Below are 13,340 nucleotides of genomic sequence, written 5' to 3' on the forward strand. Positions count from 1 at the left end.
TCAGGAATAAGATTTGGAAGAACTAGAACGTCCACAAAGGCGTTCCACAAGCTGCCAATGGTACGGCAGCTTCGGTACGTTTTGATGGGACCACCAAGAACTCATCAGACAAATATGGTGGCTTTCAGAAGTACTTATGATGAAGGTTACCTGGTCTGCGTGTTTGAAAAGCCTTTGGGACATCATCGAAAGCTTTAGATATGATTTGCTGTGTCTGGGAATTTATATGCTATCAGTGATTCTTCAGCTAGTGGGACAGCAACATTTAGAGCCCATCCTCCCTTACTATCCCTTTGATCCAGTCCAAATAGTTGAGGATCTTGGTGTAGAAGCCATAACCTTCGGCACAGCCGATACCCCAAGAAACAATACCAGTAGCCACCCAGCGACCGCTTTCTCTGTCTAACACCGTGAAGACGCTCCCGCTGTCCCCCTGGCAGGTATCCTGTTTGACCGTGAGGAAGCCAGCACAGAACATGTTCTCAGAGAAGACCATAGGTGTGTCTCTCTTCTTACTGTCCAGCCACCTCTGACACTTCTCTCGAGCAATCGCTGGTAGGCTCACGTACTTCAAATCGTTTGAAATAAAGTTTTTATCCACACCAAAGCCGCTCACGTAGCCCACGTGCCCATCCATGTAGAACGTGGTGTTGGTAGGATCTGGGAGACAGATGGGCAGTACCGTAGGGCCCAGCGTTACTGGGTGTTTCAGCTCCAGCAGCGCTATGTCCCCGTTGAAGTTGTGCTCATCTTCAGGGTTGTAATCTGGATGGATAAAGATCCTACGTACAGGGTGGTTACCCATCTTGTGGAGCTCATCCACGTTGGTGTGGCCAAGGAATATGTTGGCCTTCTCTGCTTTCTGGTCCAGGCTTACGTTCTCCCTTCCTGACGCTTTGGGGAAGATGGTGTGGGCAGCGGTCAGGATCCAGCGATCGCCCAGGAGCGCGCCACCCCCTCGTCCATCGATGCCAGTCAGAGCTTGCCAAGGGAAATTGCCTCTCCTTGCTGACTTGCCACCCAGGATCCGCTGGACTTCAGAAATGGGATTGACTGGCTTCCCGCACACTGTGGAGAAATGCAAGGAGATCATGACACCCTCTGTTGCCGTGGCTTGTCTCTCTCCTTTCTACACCTACTTGATTTCACCTTATTTTTGTCTTCCTGGATGGATTTCCCCGTCCTCCCTCACTGACACCATTATCCTCACTCCCCTCCCTGCATGTTGTCCCAAGTTTGTACTGACTGAGAGCATGAATCGGTAAACACCAAAAGTCAGAGATTTTTACTGATCTTCCTGATTTTACTGACCTGGCAAGCAGGCAGGAATCCTCACCTGGCCATCTTCATCCACCCAGGTTCCCTCAGCAGAGCAGGTGAATCTTTCTGTAGGACAAGACAGAAGTGAATGAGACCCATGCCTGCAGGCATGGAGTGGAAAGAATGGAATAGAATTAGAGTAGAATTAGAGTAGAATTGGAGTAGAATGGAATGTTTTCAAGGGTTCCTCTCTCCAAGGTGTCCCACATGCTGCACTCAGCCCTTCCATCCCAAAGACCCCTTTTCCCAGAAAAAGAGATCCAAGCCTGTGGTACAGTCTAGTCTCCATCTGGGATAGCACGTGCATCTCGAAGCACCTCCGTTCCAGGTGACCAGTCAAGTTCAGGCACTGCTTCTGTAGAAGAGAAGCCTGAAGAGCCACATGCTTAGAGAGCACTGCTTGACCTTATTTAGCCCAAAGAAGGGAGAGAAAAAGTAAAGACATGGATTTTAGACTCAAGCTTCTGCTCTCTGAAGTTTGCAGTATCTGTTTCTGAGGTCAGCTAACTTGCATGTCCCCTCTCTACACAAACTCCACCACCTCCACCATTCTTGCTTTTCTTAGAAAGTTTGTGCTGGTGACTAAAAATAATTTATATACAATTTATCTTACATTGTATTAAATGCTTCCAAGAAACTGTTTGCTGTTCTCTTTCAAAATTGACTAAATCACAGTCATCCCCCATCAAAAGTTGGCTGGTGCTGACATTTACCTGCTCCTGATTTTTTTTTCTAAGGAGATTGAGCTCTGGCTCTTCAGGAAGGAGTTAAACTCAGACACAAGAATAATCCAATTCAACATTAGGACCAACTTAAAGAGCTCCTTAGCTGTGTGCTCCTGGCCCCAGTGCCAGCACGTCACCTCTCAGCCACGCTGCACAACTGTGGGGTCATGCTGGCAACCGCTTCCAGGAACTGATTCAGCTTAAAAATCTACTTTTTTTTTTTTTTTTTTGGTGGAGGCTAAGTGAGCATCCAAGGCGAGGAAATCACAAATTCGTTATACTGTTCTCGTAACCAAAGCTCCTGTGTCACCAAATCACAGGTGCCAAAAAAAGGCATGAGAATGGTTTTGTTTTCTGACCTGCTACATAAAACCAAATTTTTCTGCATGTCTGCTATTTAGTCCTTAGATGTCTCTGCTGCTGGACAATATTCCAAAAAGGTAAAGAGCATTCCAGTGGAGTGTGAGTTTATTTATTTGCATCTGTAGCGACTCGGACTGGCGTGATGGGTTGGACTAGATGACCTTTGAAGGTCCCTTCCAGCCCTAACCATTCTATGATTCTATGATGAGGTTTCGGAATTTTGGTGATTCCCAGTCACTATGCCTCAAATATCAGTGACAGAACGAAATCCACTAAGGAAGAAAAAAATCATGACTATGGATGAGAGAATAAAACCTTCTGAAAAAGTTAAGGAGAGCGTGGAGGAGGGATGTGATGGACCCTGGGAAGGAAGCAGGGTGGGAAGAGGCTGAGACAAGAAGCCTCCAGGAGCTACGCTGAGCCAAGGAAAGGTTGGAGAGCCCTAAGCCTGAGGAGCAGAGACAATCCCAGCTGGAAATCTCCGAGGGCTTTCCACGCACAGATTTCAATGTCCGTGTGGGATTAGGACTCACCACCGCCTGTCCTGGTGACAATTTGATAATATGGCTCATTGCACCGGTATGTGATCACTGACTGGTAGGTGTTGTTCGCCGGTCTGTTAACATAGCTGAACGCCCCATTGGTCAGGTCTGCAGGGTTGCCACAGTTCACAACTGCAAAAAAGGGGAAAAAAAAAAAAAGTGAATCAAAGACAGCTTCCAAAATGGATCCGGAACTGGGATCTCTTTCTTTTAGATGTTACAACATGATAGCAACTTTTTTTTGTGACGTTCTACGCATTTTTTGTAAGGGAGGAAAAACATTTTAAGTTTTTGCAAGCAGAAGAATGTAATGAAAGTCAACAGTGGACCTCCACAGATCCTTCAGACCAGCATATCCACGAGCCTATGGCCCCAGGCAAACTGAGTCACAGAGGCTGAACACCCCTTGCTCTTGGAGGGGTAAAGCCACATCAGGGGGCATAATCCCTGTTCTTGGACCACTCACTTTCACAGCGGGGCATGGATTGATGCCATGTCCCATCGGCCTGGCAGACAGCCGTGAAGGACAGCAGCTTTCGGTTGCCCTGTGTGGAAGAGAAAAACATCACTGTTGGTTGTACAGAGCCTGACATTCCCTTCCCCACACTAAAATATTGTTCAATCTGCCCATCTTTTTCACTGCTGCCCAACAGCTGTCCCTCAGCAGTCTCTTCCAGTTGCTGTCCTCTCCCTTTGCTGCCTTCTCTCTACCCTGTGTTCGCCACAGGCTACAAATTCTTCCCAGCAGGCCAAGATATCAGCAGCCACCAACCATAAAACCATGACAAGTCTGAGGTGCTACCCAGTCCTGGCAATAGGATGGCAAGGGAGGCAGGTAACATCTTCTGCTTTCACATCCTTCCAAAGAGATGTTCTTGTTTACCAGTGTCTCCTGGGATCAGTCTTTTTGTCTCTCATCTTCTACCAGGGCTTCGTGAAACAGTAACTGCATAAGGAAGGGAGCTAGGAAAGGAGAAAACACTGGGAGAAAGCCGATAGAAGCAAGGAAGAATCAGAAATTGCAAGAGGTTGCCAGGAGTGAGATCTCCAAAGAAAGTCTTACAGAAAGGTGAAAGCCTTACGCAAACGGAAGCGAAGCCAGAGTATGGCTGGAGGGAGCGGAGAAGGGATCTCACCTCCATCAGGTTATACCCAGTCTTGCAGCTGACGACAAAATAGTCCTGAAACTGGTACACAGGCTGCGGGTCTCTGATGATGGTGAACTGATCCCGTGGGACAGGCTGTGGGCACCGTATTTCTGTTACAGAATGGGACAAAGTCAGCTGGTATTAACAAGCGGTGTAGACAGGCTGTAGTAGCCTCTGGGGAAGAAACACCTTACTCTCCGAGGTGTAGTGGATCTTCCAGCCACGGCTGAACCCTGACTCATCGGTGAGGAAGAGTATGTCCACCTCATGGCTGTTGGTTTCAATCCTGCCAGGTGACTCCTTGCCACAGAATTCGCCAATCTCTCTCCCTCGTGCTTGGATCTGATGAGGAAAATACGTATCAGAGGGACAGAAACACACATGCCTCTCTGCCCCAGTATCCCTGTTTCAATCCAGAGTAAGGTGCCATAGCTCCTGTGACGGTGGACAGCACTGGTTGTCTGACCCATCTTTTCTGATGTCTGTAACAAAGGGTTGACCTACCATAAGCTCTGCATCTCCCCTACCATGGGTGACAGATATCAACACCTTCAGATCCAGACATTAAGTCAAAAGGAGATAAAACTGGAAGAAGGACGATTTTTTGGGCTCCACTCACAGGGGCCTGTGACCCAGAGCCTCTGACCTCAGGACAACGGTAATTAAACACACTGAGGGAGGGACAAGGGAAGAGCTCGGTCCTCCATGCTGGGGCATTCTCCTTGTCCAGATCCTGCATTTCTCATCTGAATCGTGGTGTCCCCACAACTCCTGTCCAGGTCTGGGAGCAGGGTTGGAAGTAAGAGTTCGCCAATCTCCAGTACCTTGAGCTGGTCATAAGGACAGTGGACTTGCTGGTGATCATCAATCTCAAAGGGTTCCAAGAACTTGAGGATGATAGACAGGCCCTTTCGCAGACGGATGCTGTAGTTACACCGGAGGTCTTCGGGATAGGGGTGGGGGTACTCAGGGCTGCTCAGGTACCCAGACGCCTCTGTGAACAACTCACTGCTGCACTCCACTGGTGTAGAGGAAGAAAGTAGGGGTCACATTGTGGAGCTGTGTCTTCTGTAGCTGTCAACTGCTCCCTGAGTCACCTCTCCCACCCTTCCTGGCTGAAGGGCTCCTTCCCTGGAACCCTCTGACCTTTCAAAATTTCAGTTTACCTTTGCAGGAGTGGTGGTCGCTCTGAAGCTGGTAGCCAGTCCGGCAAGAACAGAAGTAGCCACCCACATAGTTGTGGCAGAAGTGCTGGCACTGAGGTGCTTCGTCTTCCTCAGCAGCATTTTTAGGGTCACATTCATCAAGATCTAAAGACATAGGAGATGCAGGGACAAGGGGGGAAAAGTGTTAAACCTCTCTGTGGTACACTGAAAATACAGAGACATCCATATCCTTGCCTTGTCCGGCAAATAGGTTGGAGCCACACACGCTTCTTTCTGCATGCTGAGGGTATTGTCTACTCACCCACAGCTTGGTAGTAGGCCAGGAAGCCCCTGTAGGGAATCACGGTGCCATTGTCTTCATTGGAGAAGTCAGAGTGAAACGCCAGGTGCATCCTGTTCCCCCTGGATACAAACTCCTTTCTTCCTGGGTGATTGCCTGTGGTTGACCCAAGCCGCCCGCAGTATCGGCCCAAGTTCTTCTTGTCTGCTTTGATCTGTCAAGGTTAAGGGGAAACCACTGGAGCCTCCTAACATCCAGCCTGCTCCACGCATCACTATTACCCTGCCATGAGTTGCCAGTACCTGCTCCACCCTTTAACTCCTTCCCTTTCCTTTGTGGGAAGCACGAGAGGAGGCCTGGTGAATGAAGAGCCATTGCATGTGGTGACCACTAGACTCCCATCTCCAGCCACCCCCTGGCCCAGGTACATACCTTAACATAGTCATAGAAGCAGGACTCAGATGGCTCCAGCTCAAAATATCTGAAGGTCAGCTTCACCACATAGCCTTTTGGGACGTGGATATTCCAGATGCTGATGTTATTGTTGGGATACGGCTTGGGATAACCAGGGGATGTGATCTCCCCAAAAAGCTTTTTTGGGACTGGACTGGAACTGATCACTCCAAAAAAGAGGAAGGCCCACGGGAGAAAAGGAACGTGCCTGTGAACATGGCAAGTAAACGATGACATTGCACAACATTAGGTCGTCCAAAATCGGGGAGACTTCACAAAGTGACTTGTCTAATGGAATCCAAACACGGGAGGCCTAGTTGCAGGTCAAGTTTCTGGCTTGGATCACTCAGGAACAAGGAGGACAGCTGAAGTGAAGACACCAGCACTACCCAGGTTCCAGCAAGGCATTGTGACCCAGCCAAAGAGATTCATCAACCGAGGAAGTGGTCTGAAGGAACACGGGTGAATTCCCTGAGCAACATCTGCTTGTTCCCAGCAGTGCTGGGGCTGGGTCCTTCAGAACCAGGGCAAGTTTGGTTCCCCTTGGCTCTGGGCCAGCAGGACACTTCTGTTTATTGCTAGTTTAGGAACTTCGCCCAGTGCCTATGGTGAGGATCTGAAGATCTCAAGCTCAGTTTGCCCTCCTGGGCAGCCCTCTACCCACTCATGCCTCCACTTCTCTCCTCCAAAAGTCACCACTTGGGTTTTTGGGTTTTTTTTTCCCCTCATTCTGCAGATCTCTTCCCCTCTGGACAACGGGACTACCAGCGTTCCTCCAAAACATCCCCACTGCCCAGACCTCACGCAAACATCAGCCAGGAGGACCCTTCCTCCTTCCTCCACCCTACGTGCTTTAATAGAGGGACGGGGGAGCACGACCCCGGCCCCTCTGCCCTCTTCTTCCTCGCAGGCTCTGACCGACCCCTTCCCTCCCCGCAAAGCCGCGTCCCCCCGCCCCAGTTGCCCCCACTCACATGTCGCCGCGCTCGCCCGCCGCGCTCGCCCCCCGGCCCGGCCCGTCCTCCCCGCCGCAGCTCCGGGAAGCCCGGGGGGGGGTGGGGGGGGCCGGGCGGGTAGGTGGGGAGAGGAGGAGGGAGGGAAAAGGGCCGGCCGGGAGCAGCCTGGCACCGGAGCGGGCTCCCGGAGCCCGGCGCCTGCTGCCCTCTGCTGCCGGGACTCCCCGACCGTGGGAACGCGGAGCCCGGGGAGCGCTCCTGGGGGTCCGGCACATCCCGGCCGGGCAGGGGAACATCTGGCTCTTCTGGGCCAGGAGGCAGCAAAACGATCGCTAAAGACCTTTCCTGGGGTTTGACCTGCAATCCAGCAGCTGCTCTGTTGTTTTTTTTGTTTGTTTGTTTGTTTATTTGTTTTGGGGTTTTTTTTTCATCCTAGAAAGTCTCCCCCGCTCCTTCGGGGCAGTTTTCTGCTGTAGGAAGAGGACCAGAATTTTTAGTCTTAACAAATTAATGTAAACTTAAAAAAAAAAAAAAATTAAACCGTCAAAGAAGGTTTTCTGTGTTCTGGTTTGCTGAAGAGCACTGCGGGTTTTTTGGAGATGAGAACTGGGAGGTTCTTCAGGGAAAGCGAGAAATCTCACACATTTGAGCTAAATAGGTATTTCAAAAATGAACGAATTAACTAATTAGAACTAAAAGCGTTCTGAGAACAAGTCCCTTTTCAAGAGCCCTTCTTGCTGTTTGCTCGGCAAGCATTTTTAAGAGAAACAAGATGGATCGATGGATAGATAAGGCCTTCAGTATTTAATGGGTAAATGAGAAAAGAGAGCAACTTACACATTCCAGGCTTTTATCGACACAGTGCCCAAGACACGTATTCTGTGCCACCAGCTTCTTAAAAGTTTAAGATTTCTTGGTTTTCAGACTTCAGGGCAAGAGGTAAAACACCATTTTAGTGTTTTCCTTTAGAATTATGGGCGGTTTCAGAGTTGCTTGCATCGAAATCACAGGAAATAATTCGCAGCTACAAAAACATGTTGAAGGAAGATAAAAACAGTGTTAAAAAGACTGAAGAAAGCTTCTTTGGTATATTTGTGGGAGTGCACTGAAGACTAGAGAAGCTGCTCATCAAACATCTTTGAATTATTATCTGAAAAAGATCACGCAAACATCTAATTGGTGTCTCTGTAATAACACCATACGGCCCCTACACTCAGAATTAAGTGGGGGACATGACCCCAGTACTTCCTGATGTCCAACCATCTCCTCTGCGTGATGAACGTACTTGGGCAGGCCCACTGCTGTGCCGTGCCGTGCCGGAGCAGGTTCTGCTGGCTTACTGTCCCACCAAAAGGGAAGCTTCTGCTCAGAAACCACATTTGGAAAGTAGCTGCTAAGCACCAGGAGCTACTCCCTGAGAGATCTGTTATGAACGGGTCACCGGTGGGAAGAGCGTTCCCTGGCAGATCATGGATCAACAGAGGTGACTGGGGATCACTCGTAAGGAAGCTGGTCGTTTCGGTGTGTTCTTGACGAGGAATCTTATACCCAGAAGGCACTACTGGGAGTTCCCTGTGGCACTTCCAAGGCAAATCTCCCACGTCTTCATCTCCTCCCCCCTGCCCCGATAACACCATCTTGGGTACTAGGAGAGTACTTCGGCTGGTAAAGGAAGGGTGGTCAGCTGGGGATATGCCTCCCTGGAGCAGCCCACCTCCAATACATGTCCCACCTGATTTGGACAGTACAGCTATGCCCTCAGTCCTGCTCCAGTGCTCCCACTGGTGGCCTTCCCCTTCAGATGCTCTGTGCAATCCTCTTTTTTACGTTAGGCAGGAGCCAGGAAATTCTTGGTACTGTTTTTCCCTTGGGACAATGTCTGTGCCTTTCTTTGCTTAAGGGCAGAATACACGAAGGACCACAAAATACATGTAGGACCACAAAATACACACAGGACCACAAAATACACACAGGACCACAAAATACGTGTAGGACAACAGAATGCCAAAATCAGCACCTCTGTGCTGCCTGCTTGACCCTGCTGGGTTACAAGAGGACTGGACAATAAATCCAGACAATATCAGAGCAAAGTAAAGAAACTGTAGATCTCCAGCGTGGTCAAAGATGCCAACATCATCTCATGGAGAGAGACTCTTGCTTTGAATAGAGTGTGTTGCAGGAGGTCACTGGAAAGGAACTCGCTCTACAGCCTCAGAAGCCATGATATCATCCTCTGGTGTGCAGACTCTCTCATCCACCGAGGAGGAGAAGATGAGTTTGTTACTTTATCCTCAAACCTACAGAAAGGATGACAGAGAAATGCCTCTGCTGGGTGTCCTACAGCTACACAGATCCAGGCTCACCTATAAACACTGAGCTGCCTTCCCAGGGCACTCTACCTTCAACCCCTTGGTTTGACAACCCATCACAGCCTTTTTGGGACACTCTGCCACTAGCCATAGGGCTTGGGCTTCACACAGCCAGGCCTGTGCTATCCAATGGCTTACCACTTTTTCAGAAAAATCATGCCACTCCTGCAGCTCTGGCTGATACGGAGAAGATGACCTACACCAAAAGAAAGCTCAGGACTCTTAACAGTGGCTCTTCCCCCTGGTATGAGATGGTGAGCAGCAGCATGTTGGTAGTCTGTTTCTCTGCCTTCTAAATCAAGGAGAAAAGCCAAGTATAATATCCCAGAAGGGATGTAGTTTGGCAGCACCAGCTGCTCAGCAAAGGGCAAGAACAGAGTGTCCTCCCAATATCACACCTTATCCCCTGCCTTACACTAGCACCCTCACCTCTGACAGGCTTGTGTCTCAGCAATATGGTAGTGTTGTGCAAAGTCACCATCCAACTTAAGCATCACACCTGTAGCATGATGTGTAGCACGAAAAATCAGTGCTGGTAGTCAACTAACTGAAGCCCTAGAGTAGGCTGGGGTACTCTCCTTTATGATTATTATGACTGAGGACCACATCAGGTGGGTATGATTCCTACCTATGGTCTGGCATCATCAGATTCTTCCTGAAGACAAGAGGCTGTCATGGATACATGATGGCTGGCAAGCGGTCTCCAGCAATCCAGAAGCGTGTCACCTCACTGGCTTACGTGACAATTATATGTGTGGTTGGCACGCGAGTGGAAGAGTCTGGCTAACCATCTGGAGGTGATAGCTGTCTACTATCAAACCCAAATGTAGGCTCAGAAAAATAAAGTTTGTACCAGCTTTTGGCACAGGGCCTGGAATTTGTTGACTAGCTGTTGGTCAGACAGTCTGGAAGGTATCAGTCTGGACTTGGTGTTGGAGATCAGAAGCAGCTCAGAAGGGCTCTCAGTGTATGGAGGAGTAGGAAGAGGGCAAATCCCAGTTGTCAGTCACATCTCTACCTTTTGCAACCTTATGATGCAATAAAGATAACGTAGAGGCTCCTGATGACAGAAGGAATGATGGGTTGTGGAGGTCTGCATGGAGCAGATAAACCAGGTGCTGGATGGGTGGTTTGACTGCGTCCCACCCAGCGGTACTCTGGCACTGCGGGTACTGACGGGGTGCTGCAGCCTGTGAGGGACAGCCCTGAAGAGACAGAGGCCAACATTATAGGTCCAGCTGCAGCCCCCTGACCTCTCGCTTATCACATGTTCTGAAATAATGCTTTTCTCACGGCACTCATCTTTTCAGTTCCCTGAAACAAAGCTCTTTGGAAAATACTACTTTTTAGACTGCATTTTCTTAGCTTGAAAAGGCCCATATTTCCAAAATCTGCCAACCTCTTGGTCCTCTGTGATGTCAGTAGCTACGTATTTCTGAGCACCCTGCCCTTCAGCCTTGTGTTGGAGGGCAACCACAAGTCTCCTTCGGAAACAACTCCCGTGGGTTCGTGCACACCCCATGAGTTGTGTTCCATAAAGTCTCTGTCTTTGGCACCGCTCTGGCTTTCCGGAGGACTTCACCTCCTTTGGTTCCGTCCCTTGTTCTGCGATTGTAGGGAGGAGCTGTGACCCAGGGGAGCTCTGATGGCCATGCGGAGACGCTGCCAGGACGGCCAGCAGGAGCGTGCGGGTGAGAGGCGGTGGTTTCTTACACTGGGAGGAGAGCCCGAGCCTTCCTCACCCTTGGGACCTCCTCTGGAGCGCAGCGATGCCCCAGCCCTCGGATTCCATGAAAACCCTTGACTCCGAAGTCAAATTCTGTTTTCCACCCGTCCTGCTGGAGGATCCAGGGATCCCGAGGAGCCAAGAGGAGACGCCGGGTGCTGCTGGCTGAGGAAGCGGGGAAGCTCACCCACCCCGGCACCAACCCCAGCATCCCGGGGGGAGCCCTGGGGGGGGGGCAGCGCGGGGCTCGGCGTGGATGGGAGGAGCGCGGGGGGCCGGGCCCGCTCCTCCCCGCTCCGCTCTTATTCTGACAGCAGCCTCCGTGCAGCCCATCGCCCCCCCCCACCCCGCACCGCCCCCGCCGCCCGCCTCCCGCCCTCCTGGGGCCCGGCCCCGGCCCGCCTCGGCCCGGCAGAAGAAAAGACGCTGCTACGGGGGTGCTGGGCTCTCGGGTCTTGTTTCTTTTCCGAACCGGGGCAGTTCGCGCTCCCCCCCCATCCGCCGAGCATCTGTCCCAGCCGGCCGCAGGAGCGCTCACTTCACCTTCTGGAAGACCTGGACACAGACCTCATCTTCAGCGGTCATGCGCTGGGGAAAGGGGGGGGTGGGAAGAGAGGAGTTTAGGCTGGATCTCCTGTTTCTTTCTCCCCCACCACCACCCGCGGCCACCCCAGCCACGTCTGCCCTCCTGGTGCCAGCTGGAGCCTGGCGCGTGCCCTTCCCGAAGCCCCAGCGGGTCCACTGCCTTTGCTGAGCTGGGTTAACTTGTAAACGCTGGAGGCGGATGTTTGTGTGAAGCGGTGGCTGCCCCCGAGGAGCCGGGGCTGAAGTCTGAGAGGAGCTGGAAGGCTGCTGCACGGCAGGCTCGGAGCCCGCTGCACCCGCACGGTGTGTGCGTCCCCCCTGCCCACTGCGACTGGGATGACTGGGATTTAGGAAGCTGCGCTGGACCCCCGACTCACCAGGTGCAGCTGGTCCCCCTCCAGCCAGTGCCTCCAGCCTCGGTTCCTCTTCTCTCCCAGCTGCTCACACACCAGCTGATCCCCTTCCCAGGAAACAGTTGTCTGAAAAACAAACAAAAAAAAAAGGAGTGGGGAAGACATGGCCTCAAGGCAAGCGGCTCCTGGCAATACGGGTTTCCAGTGATGACATGGACTGTTCCTCTCAGACACATTTTCAAATGTGGTTCCTAATCTGGTGGCTCTTTGGGACTGATGCTCTTGGTGGGAGGTGAATGACCCTCTGGCTTCCCAGTGCAACATCGGCCAAGCGGGATGATGTTCTGCCTTTTCAGGGCTTTGCTCCAGAGGACAGTACCCTCTGGACCTCAAAGCACCGGGTTTCTGGCTGTAGGGTGCTCATCCCCTTTGCTGGGAGTGCCTTCCTCACAGAACTACTTATCCCTGGGCCTGCAGGGGCACGCCAGCTCTGGGCTGGGCTCTCATCCGCTCCATGAATCAACAGCTGAGCAAGTCCCTGAACTTCCAGTGCACCCTGGCACACTCTGGAACTGCGCTGCTTGGGCTTCTCACCTGGCACTTGCGTCCATCCACGGGTCCCAGGTCTTCCTCAAATTGCACTCCCAGGTCAAAATCCATAACGTAGTCCCGCAGGGAGGTGATCGTGCGGATGACCATGTGATCTCCCGTGTGGATGATCTCTTTATCGGGCTTCAGGAGGCAAACCAGTTTTCGCAGGACCACGTTGATATCTAGAGCACAAGAGGGAGGGGAGATCTGTGGACAACCTGGGCCCCTCCTCTCGCAGCATCCCCCCAGAGCTCCTCCACTCTTCCACCCAGCCACCATACCTCCTCCCCTCTCCCACCACAGCACAAAAGGGATGGTCACAGACAGAAGGACCGGAGGGTTCCCAAACCCCTTCCTCCCCTTCCCGACTTCTGACATTTTTGGAGACGGAAAGGAGCAAAAAGGGGAGGAAGGCGCGGGATGAGGCTGGAGTTACCTAAAGCCCGCAGGTAGTTGTCCATGTTCTCCTGGGAGACGAAGCGGTAGTAGCCGGTGAGGTTGGGAGGCATGGCGGGGCAGAGGTTCGGGGCCGACGGCGAGGAGGATGGACGCCGAGGAGCGCGACTGGCACCGAGCTGGCACCGAGCTCGCTCGCCGGGCGTGCCGGCTCCTCTCCCGCGGCGCGGAGAGGTCGGTGGGGCCGCCCGGCTCCCGGGCTCCCCGCTGCAGTAAGAGTCTCCGCGCCGGGGGGCGCGGAAAAGGCCGGGACTGCCCCCGCTTCCAGCATCCCCGCCTCGGCTGGGGAGGACGCGAGAGCCGCCGG

The 13,340-nt window shown here is 52.1% G+C and overlaps 2 protein-coding genes across 2 annotated transcripts; both read right to left on the reverse strand.

Moving 5' to 3' along the window:
* Positions 1 to 265: 265 nt before the first annotated feature.
* C1R (complement C1r) lies at positions 266 to 6,207 on the reverse strand. The gene is made up of 10 exons (XM_009980708.2): positions 5,977 to 6,207; positions 5,566 to 5,758; positions 5,265 to 5,408; positions 4,923 to 5,119; positions 4,293 to 4,440; positions 4,087 to 4,208; positions 3,417 to 3,495; positions 2,942 to 3,082; positions 1,312 to 1,386; positions 266 to 1,068 (listed from the first exon to the last, which is right to left on the reverse strand). Exons 2-10 carry the CDS (start codon positions 5,654 to 5,656, stop codon positions 266 to 268), a joined length of 1,800 nt encoding a protein of 599 aa, XP_009979010.2. The 5' UTR covers positions 5,657 to 5,758; positions 5,977 to 6,207.
* Positions 6,208 to 11,582: 5,375 nt separating this feature from the next.
* RBP5 (retinol binding protein 5) lies at positions 11,583 to 13,086 on the reverse strand. The gene is made up of 4 exons (XM_086613610.1): positions 13,014 to 13,086; positions 12,581 to 12,759; positions 12,011 to 12,112; positions 11,583 to 11,636 (listed from the first exon to the last, which is right to left on the reverse strand). Exons 1-4 carry the CDS (start codon positions 13,084 to 13,086, stop codon positions 11,583 to 11,585), a joined length of 408 nt encoding a protein of 135 aa, XP_086469736.1.
* Between the last annotated feature and the right edge of the window lie 254 nt (positions 13,087 to 13,340).

Source organism: Tauraco erythrolophus, chromosome 1 (genome assembly GCF_009769465.1).
Source record: "Tauraco erythrolophus isolate bTauEry1 chromosome 1, bTauEry1.pri, whole genome shotgun sequence".
Lineage (NCBI taxonomy): Eukaryota > Metazoa > Chordata > Aves > Musophagiformes > Musophagidae > Tauraco > Tauraco erythrolophus.

What these genes read in the sequence shown, in the direction of transcription:
- C1R (XM_009980708.2), bottom strand. Translation starts at nt 5,656, where the DNA reads ATGCACCTGGCGTTTCACTCTGACTTCTCCAATGAAGACAATGGCACC. An exon ending in GTCCTTATGACCAGCTCAAG is followed by an intron (nt 4,441 to 4,922) that starts GTACTGGAGATT and finishes TTTCCTCATCAG; the next exon opens with ATCCAAGCACGAGGGAGAGA. An exon ending in TGTCACCAGGACAGGCGGTG is followed by an intron (nt 1,387 to 2,941) that starts GTGAGTCCTAAT and finishes CTTGTCCTACAG; the next exon opens with AAAGATTCACCTGCTCTGCT.
- RBP5 (XM_086613610.1), bottom strand. Translation starts at nt 13,086, where the DNA reads ATGCCTCCCAACCTCACCGGCTACTACCGCTTCGTCTCCCAGGAGAAC. An exon ending in CAACTACCTGCGGGCTTTAG is followed by an intron (nt 12,760 to 13,013) that starts GTAACTCCAGCC and finishes CTTGTGCTCTAG; the next exon opens with ATATCAACGTGGTCCTGCGA. An exon ending in TGGATGGACGCAAGTGCCAG is followed by an intron (nt 12,113 to 12,580) that starts GTGAGAAGCCCA and finishes TTTGTTTTTCAG; the next exon opens with ACAACTGTTTCCTGGGAAGG.